Here is a 22,100-nt window from a genome sequence, read left to right as displayed (position 1 = left end):
AGGGAAGGCTATATTTTCCATGCATTAAAATACTATATTTATTTGTAATTGGATCAGGGCTTACAAAAGCCACCATGTGAAATGTTAAAATGCATTTGGAAGTAAGATGCTGTCCTATGCTATGGAAAAACCCCCAGGAGGCTTCTACCCTCTTCCAAATCTTGCTTGATTTCACTTGGAAGAATATATGCAGTACCTATACTTCCACCTTTAACATACCATTATAGTGTAAGAATGCAAATGCTACAGAAAATATAGGTCTTGCTTGCAGTATTGTTTAAAAAGTGGGCTTAGAAATCAGCTTGTCTGACTGGCTTCCCTACAGCCCTCACAAGTGGCAACAGAAGCTGGGGACATAGTAAGGCTGTGTTTCTGAAGGGTCCATTTCACTGCAAGGATGTGAGGAGAGAGGAGCAACCATAGGATTGTTTGCAGGATATGATCATTCCTATCATTCACTGCAACACTGAGGAGGTCTGGGACTGCCCCTCTTGAATTGCCTGCGGGTTGCTTGGGACCAAGCCAGCATGGTTGCTCTTCCTCCTTTTAGCAAGCTTGTTTCTGCAAATCTTGCCACCATTTCACAGGTGTCATTTTGTCTGGCTGAGTCAGGGAGCAGACAGGTGCCTCCGAACCAATCCTTTCAGCCACCCCCTTGAATTCCCCAGTGCATCATGCAGCTTGCCGCTTTCCCCAGCCCAGCTCTTGGGGTGGTGCGAAAGCTGCAAGGCATAGTAGCTCTGAGTTAGCAGAGCTGGGCAGCTCTGATAAGGCCTTATCTGAAGTCTGAACTGACAGTTTGGGCTCTGAGTGACAGGGCAGAGCTGGGAAGCAAAACATTCATTGGTTGCGTGGGTGACTGCTGGGGAGCAGCTTCTCTGAAGCCTTCAAACTGTAGTCTACTATCAGGCATCCTAGAAAAAGCCAAAACTGGGAAAGGGCCTAAAACCCGAACATTTCCTCAGGGCAAGTCAGTGATCATTCCTCATCTCAGCAACAGAGACATGAGCCAAAGTCAAGTTGCTAGTCCTCACATTTTAAATCAATCAAAAGTGAAACGCTTTAGTTATTTTCTTATTTATATACTACTTTCCTCATTGTTGGACAATCATGTTATAATTATGGCAGACAGGCATTGTACACATATATTATCAAGAGGAAGGAAGGTAGAACCGCCTTTGGGAACAGGGAAGGAATGAGGGAATTGTTAAGAGGGCATTTGAGAAAAGATTACTCTGCCCTGAGAAAAGGAAAGCATAAGGAAAAAACTCAGAATATCCCCTTTTTGTAATGACATGGGACAGAGAGAAACTCTTGCAGGTTTCAAAGTTCTGTTACTCAATAGAATAGAACAGAACAGAACAGAATATCTTTTTTTTAATTGGCCAAGTGTTTTAATTGGACACACAAGGAATATGTGTACAATGACACATGACAGCATGGTGCACATGCTTTCAGTGTACATAAAAAGAAAAGATACATTAGTTAAGAATCGTAAGGTACAATACTTAATGATAGTCCTAGGGTACAAATAAGCAATCAAATCCTACTAAGAAACAATCTACTCAACAATAATGAAGAGCATTCCTACCATACTCGCCATGCTTGTTTCTTGACTTGGCCTACCTCAAAGAAAGCTTGATCAACATACCCTTTTCAATTCCAATTTTTCTTATGGAATGCTCTTTTTCTGTCATATTTGTTTCTCCTCTTCTGCCTATTATAGCCTCATTTCTCATTCCCATGATTTTCTTCCAAATAATAATAGCTTTCCTGACTTTTTTTTTTTGCTTAAAAAGAGGGTACAAACCAACTAAAACTATGCCTACTGAGGTTGGCACCTATTTCAGACATTCATTTCATTACAAACATGAAGGCTAGAAACTTGAAACTCTTGCCTTTTTGAGAATGTGTTGGAGTTGTGGGATATCTCTTTCTTTCTGTATAATGATATTGTGCCAGTCCTATGTTCATTCTTGAAAAGAGTGGCAGATACAGCCAAAGTAGATTTCTGATGCAAAATTCAGAAGAGGTGTCCAAGCAGTTCTCTGAATATTGGCTTATCTCTGGAACCACTTCTGTTACCCCATTTGCATAACAGGTACCCTCTAATCCTGAGAATGAGACAGAATGTACCCAGGTCTATAATTATAATTTTAAAGCATTTAAAAGAGAACCCCTATTATCCACCACATTAGCAAGTTCACCAATAATACCACAATGGGTGAAATTACCTTTTATTCAACAATTTGCACAAAAATGTTCCAGGATTTTTTTTTCGTGTTCACTTTTTGTTTTACTTCAATAGCTACCCATTGAAATGGGCCGGAATGAGAGAGACTGGTCAAAATTCATCCGGTGTGTTTCCACAGCCACGAATGGACTTAAAGTTAGGTCTACTTCAGTACTCTAGTTAAAAGGTAAAGGTAAAGGTTCCTCCGCACATGCGTGCTAGTCGTTTCTGGCTCTAGGGGCAGTGTTCATCTCCGTTTCTAAGCCAAAGAGCCAGCGCTGTCCGAAGACGTCTCCGTGGTCATGTGGCCGGCATGACCAAACGCCAAAGGTGCACAGAGCGCTGTTACCTTCCCAGCAAAGTGCTCCCTATTTTTCTATTTGCATTTTTTACGTGTTTTCAAACTGCTAGGTTGGCAGAAGTTGGGACAAGTAATGGGAACTCACTCCATTATGCTGCGCTAGGGATTCGAACTGCTGAACTGCCGACCTTCTGATCGACAAGCTCAGTGTTTTAGCCACTGAGCCCCTCAGTATTCTAGTTACTATACCATTATATAAAATTCAGAGATCCATTGATGTCCCCTTCTCTTTAAGACTTAAAATTGGAGCCACTTTAAGGTATCAGGTTAGAAACTGGGAGATTGTGAGTTCTCGTCCCACTTAAAACATCAAGCCAGCTGGGCAACCTGGGCCAGGACTCTTTCCTAGCCCTAGAAAGCAGGCGATGGCAAACCACTTCTAAAATCTTGTCAAGAAATTTGCAAGGACTTATCCAGACTAGCTCACTGCGAGAGTACAAAATCTCTCTTTCCTGTTGGGAGTGTCAGTCGGACAAAGCTAAGAAAGAACATCAGATGGTTTCCTAAGAATGCAGCCACTGATCTATTGAAAGAACTTGTCATTGGGGGTGAGAGTGAGAGGGATTGGCAGAAACTCAGTTCTGCACATGAGAGGCTCTTTTGGAAATTCAAAAGAAATCTTTGCTAAAGCTATTTGGGGACAAAATATTTATTTTGTGGTTTCAAATGTCCCTCCCCTATCTTCACTTCAAAACCCTACTCACTGCATGAGAATATCTGGAGATGGAGATTGATAGAGTCTTAGTTTTAAAAGAAAGTGATGGGGTAAGAGCTAGTCTAGAGCATTACAGAGCATGTTATGAGGAAATCAGGCATATTTATATACCTTTCTCTATCCTTTGTAATAAAATACCAGCTCTGAATGTTCCTGCCATCTCAGATGAGGTAAGAAACTTCCAAAGAGAAGGCTTTTTCCATGGTAATTTATGGTCTGGGTATTTCTCTCCTCTGAGAGTCTTAGCTAGCACAGCTTCATGGATATCTATGGAGATTCTCAATCATCCAGGTCATGGTTATCCCAAAGGTGCTTTTCCCAAAAGGCAACTGGACTTTTTTGTTTTGTTTTTTTTATTTTTCCTTTGAAAACATTTCACTTCTCACGATCTTCCAAGAAGCTTCTTCAGTTTAAAGAAAAGCTGAAAAGGCTACTTAAGAGGACATAAGTCACAGCCTTTCTTGTGTAAGAAGGTTGTACAATCTGATGATATGGGTGAAGGAGCTAAACCATGAGATTGATAAATCATCAAGTATATAAAAAAACCCCAACTCAAATGGGAGCTTGAAATTGATGTGGCCACTAAATTGCATCTTTTTAAAATTTCATTTGTGGGATACCTCCCCAGTTCAGGCATTTCTTAATCCAAACCTAGTAACAAACAACAAAATAAAACAAATCGCCAGGATTAGCATTTCCCCACCATCTACAACCTCTCTCTTGCCTTATTTGATCTTTCAATTAAGAAACCTTAAACTAAGAGCTCCAGTCAGAAGTGCCCCACAGTATCATGATCTCTTTAGTCAGTCTCTGGAAATGCAGCCATATTGTTTTCTGATTGTATTTGGTTTGCTTTATCAGGCTAAGATGTTGCAGCACTATATTCTATACAGCCAGTGGCAGGATTGGAAAAATAGCGTTATGAGGTATAGATGTATTATTTGAGAATAGAGGGAATATGTTTCATATATTAGCCCTCTGAAAGAGAATAATTCAATATTAATAATACACATTAGTATTTGTAGAACACCCTTTCTCTTCTTTCTTAGTCTAATGTTGCTTAGCAACATCTTAGGATAACAGATGTTGCTTAGGAGGAGAGCACCTATTTTAAATTTCCAGAGGATGGTTCAGATGATCCTGGAATGTGGAAAGTTTCTTTCCTTCAAGTAAAATCAGATGTACAGCATATACATGCGAAGAGTACTTTTTGAGGTGGGGTACCTCTCTCTCTCCCCCACCATCTGGGCAAAGTTGAAGTATTAAGTCTCCCAATTCTGAAACAAGAAATGCCAGAAGCGTTTTGCAAAACTAGTAAAAGCCCTTGTGCAAAACTAGTCAAAATGCAAAGCAAAGAAACATTCTCCAAAAATGCTGCCTCTTTGCCCTTTAGGCACCCCAAGCTCCACCCATAGGCTGGAAACAAGCAACTAATCCATGATGCAGCAGGATAGACAAGTAGAGATAAAGTTATCTTTAGAAGCCAGGCACTGTGGTGAAAAGAAGCACCAGCCAGGATAATGACCAAGGAGTTCCAACGGAGTCTCAAGATCTTTGGCCCTGCCTGCTTATCCATCCAAGTCTATTCAACTCCACTCTCAGCAATGAAAAAGAAAGAATTTCCACCCTGCCCATCCTAATCTTAAAGCGTTTTTCTCGTTCCTCACTTAAGCTGTAAACTCTTTTCTACACGGTTGCAGCTATGTAGATGTAATTGACATCATCAATATTCTTTAGAGAGGAAAAAACACTGTTCCTCTTTATGGTTAAGAAAACTTCATGGTAGTGAAGATACGGTTGAGACACTTCAGGGTAATTGCCATAATCTAGAAACAACTACTGCATATAGCACCGAGACTCAAATGTCTAGAATAAGCCCAGGTACATTCAGTCCCATGTCATTTAATCAATGATTCATAGATAAATTGAGGATTGGATCATTCCCTATATGTAGAGCATTCTTGAAAAAGAAAATAGAATGCCTGGATGGATGGAATTCGTATATGTGGAGTTCTTTGTAACAATGGAGACCTACTTGATGGAGACCTAATCTGAGCATTACTGTGATGGAGAGTGTAGTAAGGAGGTGGATTTCCAAGAGGGAGAGGGTGCATTGCAGAGGAGTAAGAGTCAACTCAGCCCAGATGTTACGTGTGTGAGACAGAGGATGAAGCCAGCCCCTCCCTAACAGTTCACAGAATATATTGTAGATGCAGATAGTAGAGTGCTCAGCCTGGCCCAAAAAATAAAAAGTCTAATTTTGTGTGAAACAAAAAAGAACTCAGTTTGGAAGAATCATCATATGCCTTTCTTGGTTTTGGGCCTGATAGTTACTAAAGATTCTGAGAGACCCAACAGAAAAAAAGTTCTTATGAAGAGTATAGGTAGTTCTCAACTTACAATCACAATTGAGCCCATTTCTGTTTTTAAGCAAGGCAGTTGTTAAGTGACTTTGCCCATTTTACAATCTGTTTTGACAGTTTTTAAGTGAATCACTGGTGTTGTTAAAGAGAATCATGCGATCATTAAACAAACATAGCTTCCCCCATTGAGTTTGCTTGTAGGACACCAGCTGGGAAGGTTACAAATGGTAATCACATGATCTCCAGGACAGTGCAACTGTCATAAATACATGCCAGTTGCCAAGAGCCCTAATTTTGATCATGCAACCATGGCGATGCTGTAACAATTGTAAGTATGAGAACCGGTCATATGTCACTTTTTTCAGTGTTGTTGTAACGTCGAATGATCACTAAATGAATGTTTATGTTAAGAACTACCTGTATTTACGGTTCTCCTCAAATGTGTACCATTATTATAATTATGATGCTTACCTTGCTTTTCTTGCTTCTTTTTATTATTTTTATGTCCCATTCCACAGTCAGACACAAAGCCCAACTAAATTTGCACAGAATCAACGCCTCTGAGCCATTATTGTTACTTTCATTAAGGGAAATTTATTTGCAAACTGTCAAAAATGATTGCTTTCTTAGATCAAATCATCAAACCGCATCCTTTGTGTAACTTGCATTATTTGCTTTGTGCCAAAAATGATTTTGAAATATTGTTTGGCAAAAGCTAGGTTTTCTCCCCCCAGTAAAATTACTCCCTCTAAGCTTTTGCAAATGGAACTGATAACTGAATAGCAAAAAAATAATTGTTTGGAAACAATCTTAAAATCCTGGCCTGGTATCAAAAATATGGGAAACAAAAAAAGGTTGAACAGATGCAGGAACCAGGGGAGTGCATAAATCAATACTCAATGTCTGGCAAATGTGTAATTTTTCTAGATCTTGAAAAATAAATAAAATAAATAAATAAAAATTAAATAAATAAAATAAAAAGTAGGTTTTGCTGATTCTGGAAATATTTATTTAAAACCTGATATTTTGATTCTCTATATTATTTAGAGTTCTTTATGTAAGAACTGTTGCTTTGAGCTTTTAACAGGAATAAAATTTTAGTCAGTTTGAGGTCAGAAGGCAGTTCAGTTCCCTCTAAAAGTTACAATTCAATTTTTTTAAATCACAGGGGAAAATGTGGAGAAAACAATGTATTGAGAGGATAAGTTACTGCCCATTTTACTTCAATTGAGAGAGTTGAAGGAGGAAAAACTATTCAAATGGGCCTGGTTTGAGTTTAATAACTGTGTTTGTTTTTTAGCTGAGCCTAACTTTATACACAAACACTCAGCCAAGTTCGTTAAACAGAGCAACTGCCACGAGCACATGTAAACTAGCTGTTGTTTCCGGGAAGACTCAAAAATAAGTGATCATTTTATTTTATTTTTCTTGGTAGGTTAGAATTTTGCATCAGTGATTGTGAACCTGGGGAACTGTTATTCTTTCTATTTATTTATTTTCTCCCCTTTCCTCTTCCCTACAAAATTAACATCAGAGTTAAATCTTTCAGCCATCTGTGTGATATCACTGGGTTACAGCCATGTGGTTACCCACGCATAGAGCCAATAAATGCACAGCGCCTTCCCACAAGAATTTAAAGTGCCTTGGGATGAAGAACCAAACTTGCTTCACGAGATGGTATAAAAGCCAGACTTTAAAAGAGAGCAATTTTATACATCAATCACATACGGTGCCACCAGTTCCAGATCTACAACTGACCCTTCCAGGGGCTGCTCCACATGGAAATCACGCTGGTGCTGCAGCCCCTGGCGAATCTTTTTGCCCCCACGTTGGGGAATTGGTAATTCCGAGTGATGGGCCGGCAGAGGGGGCGTGAAGAAATAGGGATGCAGAAGTGCCTAAGGAACAAAAGGAAAGAAATCATCTGACTGGCTCTGACCAAATCCGATAGTGTCTCCCACTATGGCCACATGATAAATCCTGGAAGCTCTCAGAAAGCCTCCCCCAATTGGGGGGAGGGGGGAGGAGAATTGGATTACAGTTCACAGATCTCCTACTGTTTGAGCATTATGGGAAGTACAGGTAGTCCTTGAGCTACAATTGTAATGAAGCCTGCCCATCACGACTGTATGGTTGTATGGTATGGTTGTGAAATGATTTTATGACCTTTTTTTGCATCAGTCATTAAACAAACATTGCAATTGTTAAGTAAGTCCATGGTTCGCTCTGGGCCAGAAGTAAATGCTAATTTTCAGCAAAACCCTTATAAAACTGTGAGATGTTGCAAATGGCCATAAATGCAACCCAACCGCTAAGCCACTGAAGTGTGTTCATGTGATTTTTGGGGGGTGGGGTGTCCCAAGAGTTGGAATCTGTGTCAAAAGTACTCTCTGGGTAGGTCCGTTAGAATTTTGAACTATTGCTAAGCAACTGGTCATAAATCAAGGACTACCTGTATCAGCTAGGGAAGGCTGATAACAGCAAAAAGGGGATATGGGCCATTCATGCTGGATGAAAAAAGTTTGAACAAGCTTCTACCATGCAATCCCTCCACCTTGTTTACAGAATTTCACATGTGGTGGGGGATGTAATTTCCCTCTTTAAATCTTTATTTTATTTATTTATTTATTTATTTATTTATTTATTTATTTATTTATTTTGTCACACAGTATATATAAGCATAAGCATGATATAACCAAACAATATATAAGCATATATATAAGCATGAGTATGCAATAACTATATTAACTGGATATAACGAAACAATAGGACAGGAACGGTAGGCACGCTTGTGCTCTTATGCACGCCCCTTAGAGATCTCTTAGAGGTCAATAGTAGACAGTTTTTGGTTGAAGCTTTGGGGATTTTGGGAAGAGACCACAGAGTCAGGTAGTGTATTCCAACTCTGTTACTGAAGTCATATTTTCTGCTGTCAAGATTGGAGCGGTTAACATTAAGCTTAAATCTATTGTGTGCTCGTGTATTGTTGCAATTGAAGCTGAAGTAGTCTTCGAGAGGAAGGACAATGTAATAGATGATTCTATGAGTTAAATTCAGGTCATGTCAAAGGCGGTGTAGTTCTAGATTTTCTAAACCCAAGATTTCAAGTCTGGTGGCATAGGGTATTTTATTGCATTCAGAGGAGTGGATCTTCTCATGTTTTCCCACTACTGCTTAGTATTGTTTCTTTTTTTAAAAAAAATCTATTAAGGTGGAATAGTTGCATGTTGCCTTTGTTGTACCACAAGTTGCTCATTAGCTAGAGAAGCATCTTTAGGGACATTCGTAGCTTGGCAAAAGATCATAGACAAATATCCACTGCAAAACAGCAAAGTGGGTTGGAGTGCCCTCTCTTGGTGATACAGAATGAACTTGCTTTCTTCTCAACGAGCAAAATTTCTCAAGAAATTTTAGAAGTCAACTGTTCCCCGGGGTCGATTTTCAACAAGTATCTAAAATAAGGATACAATCTTTGGCGCTGGTAGGGAATTCCAAGAGATAGCCTAGACTAGGTTCACATGTGCTACAAAAGTGCTTGTAAAACCACTGCTTATTTTCTCAGCTTCCTTGTTACAAGCTAAGCCTGGGGTAGGGAGTGGAAGATGCCCACAAGTGGGTAAATCTAAAGGATCTCCATGGCAGGGGACAATCCATTCTCACCCATGGACTGTACTCTTTCTTTCATCTGCAGTTGTTGGGCAGCTGACATTGACCTCCAAAAGTAATTTTACTAAAGCAGGCTCACAACTTCAATCTATTAAAATTCGGCACTCATAAAAATTCTACGTCCACTACTTTCTCCAATGTGTGAAAAACGTACTTTTTTAAGAAAGCAGCATGGCTTACTGAGCATATAATTGGGTTTGGACAGTCACAAGGGGCTCAAACTACTCCTTCCTTAATCTACATGTAGTAGTTTCAAAGAAAGACTCATACATAACTGGTTTCGGCCAATACAGGTGGTCCTCAATGTACGACCACAATTGAGCCCAAAATTTATGTTGCTAAGTGAGAAATGAGTTTTGCCCCATGTTACGACTTTTCTTGCCACATTTGCTAAGTGAATTACTACGCTTATTAAATTAGTAACACGGTTATTAAATGAATCTGGTTTTCCCAAGGACTTTGCTTGTCAGGCGGTTGCAAACAACGATCACCATGACCCCGGGACACTGGAACCATCATAAATGTGGGTCAGCTGTCAAGCATCCAAATGTAAAATGCACGACCATGGGGATGCTGCAACAATCATGTGAAAAATGGCCATAAGGATTCTTTTTTCAGTGCTGTTGTAACTTTGAACGATCACTAAGCGAACTGTTGTAAGTTGAGGACTTTCTGTGTACTGCGTTGCTTCACACAATCCCATAAAGCTCCTTGCTTTGTTCTTTGCAGGATCCCGCCCAATACCGGCAACCTCACTGCTCCCCCTTACCTGGGCTGCCTGCATACGTTGCTTCGAAGGATAAACCAGGAACTCTTTCAGCAGCTGCACTGCTTGTGGAGAAGCATCAGGGACCACCTGCTCCAAAGGGATGGGCTGCTTCTCTTTGAAGGAGATTTTGTTGTAATCGGGCAACTCTGTAATCTCCTGTCCCAGCAAAAGAATAACAATGGGGGGACTTGGCTGTTGGTTTCTTCACTTTTAAAAGTCCACACTCCTCCCATCCCCAGGCCCTAATCTCTGCGGGCAAGCTAACGATTATTGAACCCACCGGCCAGGTCTTTTGATTAGGTGTGCCAAGTACCCGGAGGACACAACACAGCTGCTCAATGTCATTTTCTCCAGGGAAGAGGGGAGAATTATTGAGAAGTTCAGCAAAGATGCAGCCGACTGCCCTGGTTGAAGAGGAATAAAAAAGAGGTGGCTTGATGAAGAGATAAAGGGGAAACATCTCGGTCATCCAAACAATCAATCCCTTCCCTAACCAGTTTCCTGCTTCTTTTGCAGTGAAACATCTTTGATTCTTGATTTCAACATGGTTTTTTTTTTTTCCATGCAAAAGTTTCAACATTCCAGTTTGTAGACTTCCATTTCTTTGGTGTAAGTTTGCATTTCTTTTTGTTTTCCTCATTTGGGAAAGGCTTCCCTTTTCTGAAGGAAGATTCCTTTTCTCCAGGTTTCCTTAACGCTGTTAAGGAATGATGGTAATAACACTTTTCCTGATCCAGGAAATATATTATAGGTAAATGTTGATTATTGTGATTCTGAGTGATTTCCTAGCATTTTGGAGAAACCTGGATTCTTTTTGAACTTTCCTTCAACATCTACTTTATAATTTCCTCCCTTAAAAAGTATAATCTGTATTGGATTCCCTTGGCAATTTTCCACCTACTCTGCTTATCAATTATATCTGGTGGCATTGTGGTCAAGGCTTTCAATCAGTTCAACAACTGCATCTCTAACACTCCAAGGCTGCCCCCTTAAAACAGGCCAGAAATAGAACAATCCAGACTGATTAAGGGAAAGAGATCAAAGCTGCTCACCACAGGTCTACACCTTCATCATACTTTCGAGCACCGTACAGCAATTCAGGAGCCCGATACCACCTAATTGGGAAGAGTACACGAATTATATTATACACAACTCTATTCATCTCTCACAATGAAACTCAACTCTAGAATAGCCCCCATAATTTTCATGTGTGGTGCCAACAAGACTCCAGCACTTTTTTAACATTTAGGACTGATTTCAAGAGTCTTGGAATAAGGTCTGAACTGGGAATCTAAGGACCCCCTTGGAATGTCGCTGAGCTATTTGGTCCAACTTCCATTACCACTAAACAGGTTAGCTGTGGATACTACAAGTTGGAGATGCAGGCATCTTCCAGTTTGAATCTCACTTCCCTCGCTAAATGCTGAATCCATGCCCCATGCCCATTGCTATTTACCTGGTGGCCACTTGATGGCTATATAGTCTATCTCCATCACTGGTGAACACCCGGGCCAAGCCAAAATCAGCAATTTTCAATTGCCCTGTAGAACTGATCAGCAAATTGGCTGGTTTCAGATCCTGAAACGACATGGCAAGAATTTGAAAACATCTCAGAAGCTAAGGAAGAACAGGATGCACAGCATCAATGAGTCAAATAACAAGGTATGATCTTCCTGGGAGAAGGAAGCCATCTTATGGTCAAACTTGACCAGGCCTCACCCGGTGCATAATAGAGTTGGCATGGCAGAAAGCCACCCCCTTGAGCAGCATTAGCATGTAGCCTTTCACTTGGGCTTCAGTAAGAGGCTGTTCAGAGTTGCGGATCACCTCAGACAGATCAGACAGCATATACTCAAATACCAACACAAACCCTGTGCCGTGAGGAAAAACGTCTTTCAATTGCACCACCTAAAAGAGAGAAGTTAGACAAGTTGGATTCAATATTGGGTGACCTGTCCTACATTTGATATCACAAAGATTTACCTAGGCTTCCATCCTCAGTATAGTGTATTAAGTGACTGAATGTCTGATGCAGCATGAGCCATCTGAAAGTGTTTATAAAACCTCAAGTTATATTATTCCCCCCCCCGCCAACACCTACAGTATATTTATGCTGGACACATTTCATTAAACTTCTTTAAGCTAGTCAATCAACGCTCCAAAAGAAGTTTGTGAGTAAAACTGGCAGGAAATTGCTTCCACTTCCCACTGCTTTTTGCCCATCTGTGGTCATTCTGCTTCTCTGATTAAGTAAGGAAATGTCTCTGAAACAATGACCCAATGGGGCATGGGTTATCCAATCATTAGGTAAAAATCTAGTAATTACCGTATATACTCGAGTATAAGCCGAGTTTTTCAGCACGTTTTTTGTGCTGAAAAGCGCCCCCTCGGCTTATACTCGAGTCTACGTCTTGATGTACTTCGGGAACCCCGCACAGGAGACGCCAAAGAGGCGGCGAGATCGTCCGGCGGGATTTGCCCAAGGCTGAGCAGTTCGCCGCGCGGACCTGAGCCAAGCCGGTCCCAGTCCAGCCGAACGGTGAAAGCGACATGCCGAGCGCCGCCCGCTTTCACCGCTCGCTGACTGGGACCGCTTGGCTCGGGTCCGCAGTAACTCCGCCAGGCTGTGCCAAGAAACCATTTAAAAGCCCCGCCAGGGCTTTCTTTCTTCTCCCTCCGTGCTTCAGAAGTTGGGCTTTTAAATGGTTTCTTCGCGGCACAGCCTGGCGGGAGTTACTGCGGACCGAGCCAAGCCGGTCGCAGTCCAGCCGAACGGTGAAAGCGACATGCGGCGCGCTCCGCTTTCACCGCTCGCTGACTGGGACCGCTTGGCTCGGGTCCGCAGTAACTCCGCCAGGCTGTGCCGCCAAGAAACCATTTAAAAGCCCCGCCAGGGCTTTCTTCTCCTCCGTGCTTCAGAAGTTGGGCTTTTAAATGGTTTCTTCGCGGCACAGCCTGGCGGGAGTTACTGCGACCCGAGCCAAGCCGGTCGCAGTCCAGCCGAACGGTGAAAGCGGAGTGGCGCCGGCATGTCGCCACCGCTCGCTGACTGGGACCGCTTGGCTCGGGTCCGCGGGCGGGCGGGGAGCCGACTTTGGCCCTTTAGCAAGGAGGAAGGTGGGAGGGAAGCGGAGCTGCCGGCTGTGGCGCCCGCTGAGCCGCCGCCGCCGCCGCCTGGAAGAGGGAGGAGGTGACCTTCACGCTGGAGAGGGTGGGGATGGGGGTTGAGGCGTGCAAGAGGAGGCGGCGTGGAGGAAGAGGAGGCGGCGGCCCCGCCGACAGCGGCTTCTAAGATCAGCCCACGCTCCGAAGAGGAAAGGGAGCGAGTGGGTGGGTGGCTGGGATGAGACCCCACCACAAACACACACACAGCCGGTCGGACGGCGCGTTCCTTTCTCTGCTCTCTCGCTCTCGTCAAGGCGCTGGAAGGGGCGGAGGCGAAACAGCAGCAGGAGCAGCCGCGCCGCCGCTTCCTCCTCCTCCTCCTCCTCCTCCTTTCGTGGCGGGCTGCTTCCAAGTCTGGAAATCTGTTTTGGGAAGTGGTGGTGCAGCGCGGCAGTTCAGCCCTGTCGGCCGGGGGAAGGAGGCGGTGGATCGGATTCTCGCGCCACACCGAAGTCGGCTGGAAAGCTTGCTGCTTCTTCTTCTTTTTTGCTTCTCTCCCCCCCCCACCCCTCTTTTCGGCTCTCTTGCAACGTTGCTGCAGCTCCTCGGCTCCTTTTCCCGGCGCCCCAGAAGGCTCGAGCCTCTGCTGCCGATTGAATACTAAAATAAAATAAAAGAGCGGAGAAGAACGGGGCGCCGCTTTTGGTGTCCGCGTCCCTGTCGCCGCCCGGCAGGACGCGTTTAAAAAAAAGGGGCGGGGGAGTTGAAAAGAGGCTGCCTCTTTGGGTTACCTCAACATCCATTCCAGAGCCGCTAAAAGAGCGGCTGCTTGGCCCGCCCTGGTTGGGGAACGGGCACAAAAAAAGGGTCCCTGGTGACCCAGAATTCATCCTAGCCCCATTGACTGGCCCCTTTGACTCGATAGGATTTAGCTGACGGGATTGTTAAACAGCGCTCGCACCTTTCTTCTGGGGAGAGAAGTCACTCTAATAAATATTGGGAGGTGTTTTCAAGGAAACATAGGGGTCCACCTTCTGCCCACAAGAAATGTAGGGAAATGCCACCATTCCCAGCCTTCTGAGCACATCAGCTTATCCTGGCAGAGGATGAGGAAAGTCGCATTTCAAAGCCTTTGGAAATCACCAGCTTGGAAAAAGCTAAATTATGTAGGGCTATTCAGCTACAACTTCGTGTTTAGGTTTTGCCTTGTGAAGCGAGATAATGATAGCTAGCTAGCTAGCTAATTAGATAGATAGATAGATAGATAGATAGATAGATAGATAGATAGATAGATAGATAGATAGATAGATAGATAGATAGATTAGAAAGAAAACAGAACAAAAAAACAGAATAATAGAGTTGGAAGGGACCTTGGAGGTCTTCTAGTCTAACCCCTGCTTACATGAAACCTTATACCACTTCAAATGCTTATCCAATATCTTCTTAAAACTTCCAGTGTTAGAGCATTCACAACTTCTGGAGGCAAGTTGTTCCACTGGTTAATTGTTCTAACTGTCAGGAAATTTCTCCTTAGTTCTAGGTTGCTTCTCTCCTTGATTAGTTTCCACCCATGCTTCTTGTCCTGCCCTCAGGTGCTTTGGAGAATAGTTTGATTCCCCCTTCTTTGTGGCAGCCCCTGAGATATTGGAATGTTCCTATCATGTCACCCCTAAACTAGACATACCCAGTTCACATGCCCCGTGAGACGTCTTGCTTGCATGTCACACACACGCACCGCTCGCTGGGAAAAAAAAAAGGATGGAAGGAAGGAAGGAAGGATGGATGGATTGATGGATGGAGGCGACCGCTTTGAGCGCAACCCTTCTCCCGCAACTAAGGGGGTCAATGTTTTCCCCAATCCTAGGGTGTGGGGAAACAGTCATTCTTTCTTCCCCCCTAGTCTCTCCCGAGATCGCACTGCAGCGCCCATCATCCCCAGCCGGCAATCTGAGCTCGTGCCATCGATGTGGTCCTTGAACTTCCCCCTCCTTGTTTCTAACCCAGCCTAGGATGGCGGCGTGGAGGGTATGGTGGTGGTAAACGACCAGGAGAAAGCTTTCGCTCTTTTCGAGAGGTCCTCTTGGAAGGCTGCCTTGGAAAGGGAAAGTGGGAGGGGCAGAGATTTCTCCCTCAAAGGTCCCCTTGGAAGGCTGGGTTGGAAAGGGAAAGTGGGGAGGGGGCAGAGATTTCTTCCTCTCGGGTCCCTTTGGAAGGCTGGGTTGGAAAGGGAAAGTGGGAGGGGCAGAGATTTCTTCCTCGGGTCCTTCTAGAGTCCTTGAGAAACTGATATCATACAAGGTTAATAAATTATACCTCCTCCTCATTGATGAGTTTTTCATCCTGAAATTGATTGAAACATTGTACCATCATATGCTGCCATAGTATAGTGTTAACAACATCTGTAAAGATGATATATGAGCATGACACTAAGTTTTTCTATATTTCCCCTTTATTGAAAAACTTCCATCATGCTTCTTTCTGAAAACAAAGGTCATTATAATATACCTCATTATATATTTGATTTGATGATATTTCAGTTAATAAATACCATTTAAGGTGTTAAGCTTCCTTTCTTTTTCAGCAGCAAAGTGAATTACAACTTTAAAGAACTTTATTACTTTATATTCATTTATTTTAAGTATAGATTTTAGATTTTTAAACAAATATGTTTAGAGCTTTTATATCTTTCAAGTTATTCAAATTATCCCCTCAGCAGGTATATAATGGCATCCAATTCCAATATCATGTTGGGGCTTTTGAGCAAGGGAGGAGGAACGCGAGCACCGCCTTTCGCGCTGGCATTCCGGGATTTCCCTTTGTTTAGAGCTGGGAATCCTCCTTCCCCCTTTTGCACTTTTATTGTTTTTCGTTCAAATAAATATTCATGTTATTTTACTTGGCTCTATCTTTATTTTTTACATTGACCAGTAGCTGCCTCATTTCCCACCCTCGGCTTATACTCGAGTCAATAGTTTTTCCCAGTTTTTTGTGGTAAAATTAGGTGCCTCGGCTTATATTCGGGTCGGCTTATACTCGAGTATATACGGTATTATAGCCAGTTTTTACATGTTTCTGGAAGATCAAGGGAGTGGCAGCAAGTTGTTTCAGCGGAAGGGAAAGTCGTGACAAAGTTATAATGGCTCAATTTATCCATAATCTTTATCTGACACTCACCCTCAGGTTATTTTGCCTTAGTGCAGTATGTAAACCAGGCTAATTCATTCTGAAAGGTTAGTTTATTGGAAGCCAGGCCTGAGATGGAACTTGAGAATCCGGTTAACTGATCCAGTTAACTCATGAATCCTCACTTCCACAAGCTACTCACATGCTGGTTTTCCTCAATCTCCTGCAAAGCTTTGATCTCTCGCAGGGCTTGGTTGGGGATCCCATCCTCCAGTTTACGGAGAGCCACTTTCTTCAGGGCCACAGTCTCCCCAGTCTGCCAGGTAAGGGAGCAAAATAAAAATTGGAAGCAGATGTTCATCCCCAGAACTTGAGGGGGTGGGTGGGAGGGAAACAAAGCTGGCTACATTGGCATCAGAGATCATGAGGAATTCCACTTACTTCTATGTTCTTGGCTTTGAAAACAATGCCATGGGCTCCTTCTCCAATACGGCCAAGAATGCTATATTGATCCATGGTGCCTTCTCATAACTGAAACAGACAAAGGAAAGTCAGCTCATCTGTTCCAGCCCGGGATTCATGCATTCTTATTAAATAACTTGTGACTCGTTTTTCCCTTTTTCTTTGTTAAAAGTATGTCCCACCTTTCTCTCTGAAGCTAACATTAGACTGCTAACCTACCATACCAATTGTTTTAAAACAATTAAAATTAGCTTTAAAAGCTATATAAAACTACAACCAGTTCAAAAGGCTCAAAATAAAGAATTACATCTGATGACAAACTTTCAAATAGCAAAGAAAAAGCAGGGTCACCTCTCATCTTGCAAGCTGCAGATTTCTATCCGTATGTACCTGCACTATTTTTTTTTTGAAACTGGTTAACTAATTTTGGCTTCCAACAAAGAAAATTAAGTCACTGAAAAAAATGTGATTAACCAAAAAACAAAAAAAACATGGCCTTTACAGAATCAAAATTTCAAAATGGGGAAGCCGTTTTGTTAAATTAATTTTAAAAACATTCTATGACTTAAATCTTTGATACAATTCTCTATCTTTGAATTAATTCATTAAAATTGAATGGGCGTATTTGTTTATATATTTATTCGGTTTGGATGCCCATCTCAACAAGTGACTCCTGGCGGTGAACATAAAATGAATCAAAACAAATTTCCATTATAATATACACACATTAAAATGCACACAGAATTTGAAGAAAATACTACAGTATAAGGCTATGAAGACTTGTTCCTCCAGCCACTTGTCCAGCTGGGAGTTGAATTTAACACATATATATTTGGGATGGGAGTACAATGTTATCTATATAGTGTTTTCTTTATGTAGCTGTTGTTAGGCAGTCAGGGTAATATAGTATAAGATGAGCAGCTTTTGAATACTATAAATAAATCTGAACTTTCTCTGCTCCAGCCCATATACAGAGTGGCAAGATTTTTTAAAAGTCAGAATTCTTGGTGGTATAGAAGAGAATTTCAAGCAAACCAAAGTAAACTTCCAAAATGCATCATAGGATATTAACTAGATTACTTTGTGGATTTCTCCAATGTTGATTTCAAGATTCTTTCAAAAGGCATTATAGTATTGAGGAAGCAAAATCAGGCTGTTTTAATTCCTTTTCCAGAAAAGTAAAACATAAAATAACCCAGCCTATTATAAATTAGTGGACGCAGTGGCTCAGTGGCTAAAACGCTGAGCTTGTCGATCGAAAGGTCAGCAGTTCAGCGGTTTGAATCTCTAGTGCTGCATAACAGGGTGAGCTCCTGTTACTTGTCCCAGCTTCTGCCAACCTGGCAGTTCAAAAGCACGTAAAAAATACAAGTAGAAAAATAGGGATCATCTTTGGCGGGAAGGTAACAGCGTTCCATGTGCCTTTGGCATTTAGTCATGCCGGCCACATGACCACGGAGACGTCTTCGGACAGTGCTGACTCTTCAAAACATTCTTAAAGATCCATCTCATCCTGGGCACCCTGTTTTTGAACTATTACCATCTGGCAGATGGTACAGGATAACAAAAACAAGGACAAATAGGCTGAAAAACAGCTTCTATCCCACGGCAGTAACTATATTGAATTCTAATGTATAGTGCAATGTTAATGCAACATTGGTTTTCATTTCAATTGTATAGAATGTGAAGGATGTGTTTCTGTTTTATTTTTATATTCATAATGTACACTGAAGATGGCATTTAATGTACCTTTAACGAGGTACAATGACAATAAAGTAAATTAAACGAAGTGCTATTGCTATATCCTGGATGAGAGAAGCAATTTTCTCAATAACTGGGACCTGGTTGCTCTGAAATACAAGTCTGGCATATAATTTAGAAAGAAAAATATGCATAAAACCTATCCCAGATATCCGAGTTGAAATATTAAGATAGTTGCTTTGAACAGGATAAATACCAAATTCCTTTGTATGTGCCAATGATGATCCCATCATCCACCCCACCTTCTTTAATCCGAATATGGGAAGCAGTTTTAATCGTAAATTAAACCATCCTGGATTCTCCTGGATTAGCTGGATCTCTAGATTAGATTAGATCTCTATCACTGGTTCTGCAAACAGGATTTCACAGCAGCAACCTTCTCTCACTTTTCGCCTGCCACCAGACATATTCAGTGGTACACTGCTATTGAATATAGAGGTTCCTTGTTTTATGAAATATTTAACAACCAGCCGGCGTTAATTTTTTGCAAATATACCTAGGATCTTTTCAGAGACATCAAAATTTAAGATATGACCACCGTAATATACTAAAGCAATAAACGCGATTAATTCTAATTATACTATCTACTATATTGCCCATCCAACTGCTCAAGATCTAACTATCTATTCCTACATACTTTCTCGTTAAGGTGCACGCGCATATTTAAAATGTGAAAGAGGTAAGTTGCCTTTTTTCCCCTCTCTTAACCTAAGGCGCTAATGCACCGCTTTTCCTAATGCATAATAGTAATAAATGGTGGTTGCCTGCTCCTTTGCAAGAAAAGTGTGGCATCTGTTTTCCTAATCCCCATTAAAGGTAATGACGCTTTAAGAAAACAAAACAAAACAAAAGCAGGCGGAACAGCTTGGAGGGATAATTGGAGTGGGGGTCCGCGTCGTCTTATGCAAAACCCAATAAACCCATCCTTACCCTATTAGGGGACCCACGCTCAGCGCCCCTTAAAGGATTCTAGGGAGATGGAGGCAGGACTCCGCCATCCGTCCCGCTTTCTCCGATCGGGTCCCTGAAGAATCAGGAGGCTGCTCAGCCAAAGGATTCCCGCTGGTTGTTTCCCAGCATGCCGCGCGCTCCCGCAAGTGACAGCTCCCCGGCATTTCCACGAGAGTTCAGGTTCTCAGTTGCAGGGCTTCTCAACCTCAGCAACTTTAAGATGGGTGGACTTCAACTCCCACAATTCCATGCTGCCTGGGGGATTCTGGGAGTTGAAGTCCACACTGCTCTATGAAAAGTAGTAGTCTAACTTCACATATGAGCCTTTTCTAAAGAGAGTGAGAGAGAGTGAGTGAGTGAGTGTCTGTGTGTAAAAGATATTTTCACTTAAACTCTCAGAATTCCCCAGCTATCATGCAAAATTCTGAGAATTGAAGTTCACATATGTTAAAGTTTCCAACACTGCCCTAGGACCCTTAGGACCCCACAACACTCACTCCTTTCTGCTGCCACTTTGTGTTCTCTTTTGTATTCTAGTAGAGTTCTAAGCTCTTATTTGGCCAAGTTTTTTTAAAAACCTCTGCTTTTAAAAAAAATCACCAAACAAAGCCATATTTATTTACATATTTCAGGTAAACAAATCCTGCAGGTTATGGAAAAACCGAGTTTTCTGTTCTGCTAGAAACTCAGGCTGTCCTAGTGAAAGGTTCAAAAACATCCCTTAGAAGAGAGGAGTATTAAGATCGCAAAGATCTGTTCATGGTTTCATTTGGCATATAGGCCAAACTCTATGTTTATATTTCATGTTTCTAAAACGCCCATCTCCAGCATAAAGGAGCTCTGCTGCAGAGAGCAAAGAGGCTTCGCCCATTCTGTGCCGATTATGTTATTAAAAACAGGAGTGTAATTTACACATCTCCATTAATCAGTTGTAGGACCCACTCCTCTCCTAGAAGAATGAATATTCTAGTAAATATTAAAAAGGCAGAATATTATACCTCCCTGGGTGAGAAAAGGAGAAACGTGCTCTTGGAAAGCAGCCCCCACCTTTATTAATAGCCCCAGAAAGACTTGGAACTGAACCCAGATGGACATTTCTTCCAATATAGTGTTGGTGTGGGCTTATTGCTTAAGGTTAATCTATTTTGACTCCTCGGAATAAAGATAGTATAATATCTAACGTTACACTTTTGATATAAATAAAAGGTTCTCACGCCTTAAGGCTGTAAGAGGATGTCGAACTGTGATCGATAAACTGCAATTCGCCCCACGTGATGAAGTCACTGCCACAGAAAGGTGTGTTGAACAAATATTTAAGTTGGCTGCGTACTTTCGCCACCCTTGCTTCAAGCTTGGAGGACTCTAATTGGAACCGGAAATGATGGCTCTACGACTGGGATTTTTCAATTTACCTCTTCGCCAAGCAGGGATTTTGCTGCGGTTTATAGAGACAGGACCGCGTTGCCCAGCAACCTGACTCCAACGGTTCCTGAAGGTCCCCTTTCTGAAAGCAAAGCGCTGCGAAAGAAGTTTGTGCATGACAGCTTTTGAGTTCTCCAGAAGTTTGGGTAGTATAGAAGACAAAACGAGTATTGAAGGAAAAGAATTAGAACATAATTAAAAAAGTAGTCATTCATTTGGGAACTTTTCTATTTCCCCCCATTTAAATTGAACAAAAATCCTGGAAGACTTAGGTCCCACTCTTTATGTAGCTGATCCTAATAAATATGATCACCCTTTAATGGATTTACACTCATGAATAGGACTTCCCCTTCCTAAAGATGCCCATTCAGATGTTGCTGAATTACAAGTCTGGTCTTGCTGGCTTCCCACCATTCACTGCCAGTAAAAGGGTAGATTGTCATTTTCACCATGGGGAAAATTGCTGCTTCTTCTTTTTTTTTTTTCCTTGTCTGAAATCCAAGATCACTGAAAATGCTTCGCTTGCCACCTGCTGCCGTTACAGCTATGCAGAATTCCAGTTCTAAAGACAGGTATCACAACCTGATTGACTGAAGATGTTTACCAGGTAACAGTAACAGAGTTGGAAGGGACCTTGGAGGTCATCTAGTCCAACCCCCTGCTCACGTAGGAGACCTGTACTAGGGATTTGAACCGCCAAACTGCCGACCTTTCTAATCAACAAGCTCAGTGTCTTAGCCACTGAACCACCTAGCCAGGCCTATGTCTTGCAGAAGGACAGTGTTGGAAACCCTATAGAACAGGGGCTTTCAAACTTTGTCAGGCCACAAAACCTGTTATTTTTTTTAAAAAAAACTAACAATAAAAAGTTTAAGGAATATTTCCAAGGTACATGCTTGTAACTCCGTGGCAAAATATGATTCCTTCCAAAATCAAATGTAATCCACTTTTCAGCTTTGATTTCCAAACTTGTAATATTTTTACATTGTCCCACTTTAAGCTTCAGTTTCTTAGATCTCACCCATCTCAACATTGCCCTCACATAGCAGACCAATTTCAACTGCATTACTGGAATCTTTATATTGATAAAACTTCAATATGTTTCTTTGAGGGATTTAAATGTTGGATATCATGGGGAACAGGATGAAATCTTGAGGCATCTCAATTCA

General features: G+C 42.0%; 1 protein-coding gene across 1 annotated transcript; it reads right to left on the bottom strand.

The window, feature by feature from the left end:
* Positions 1 to 888: 888 nt before the first annotated feature.
* CDK20 (cyclin dependent kinase 20) lies at positions 889 to 19,664 on the bottom strand. The gene is made up of 9 exons (XM_058170762.1): positions 19,489 to 19,664; positions 16,777 to 16,866; positions 16,538 to 16,651; positions 11,827 to 12,015; positions 11,564 to 11,685; positions 11,160 to 11,222; positions 10,388 to 10,511; positions 10,108 to 10,263; positions 889 to 7,570 (listed from the first exon to the last, which is right to left on the bottom strand). The coding sequence occupies exons 2-9, from the start codon at positions 16,849 to 16,851 to the stop codon at positions 7,382 to 7,384; spliced, it is 1,032 nt and encodes a 343-aa protein (XP_058026745.1). The 5' UTR covers positions 16,852 to 16,866; positions 19,489 to 19,664; the 3' UTR covers positions 889 to 7,381.
* Positions 19,665 to 22,100: the final 2,436 nt, after the last annotated feature.

This window comes from Ahaetulla prasina, chromosome 2 (assembly GCF_028640845.1).
Source record: "Ahaetulla prasina isolate Xishuangbanna chromosome 2, ASM2864084v1, whole genome shotgun sequence".
Taxonomy (NCBI): Eukaryota; Metazoa; Chordata; class Lepidosauria; order Squamata; family Colubridae; genus Ahaetulla; species Ahaetulla prasina.
Note: the sequence above shows the minus strand (reverse complement) of the source record. Positions and strands in the feature narration are given on the sequence as shown.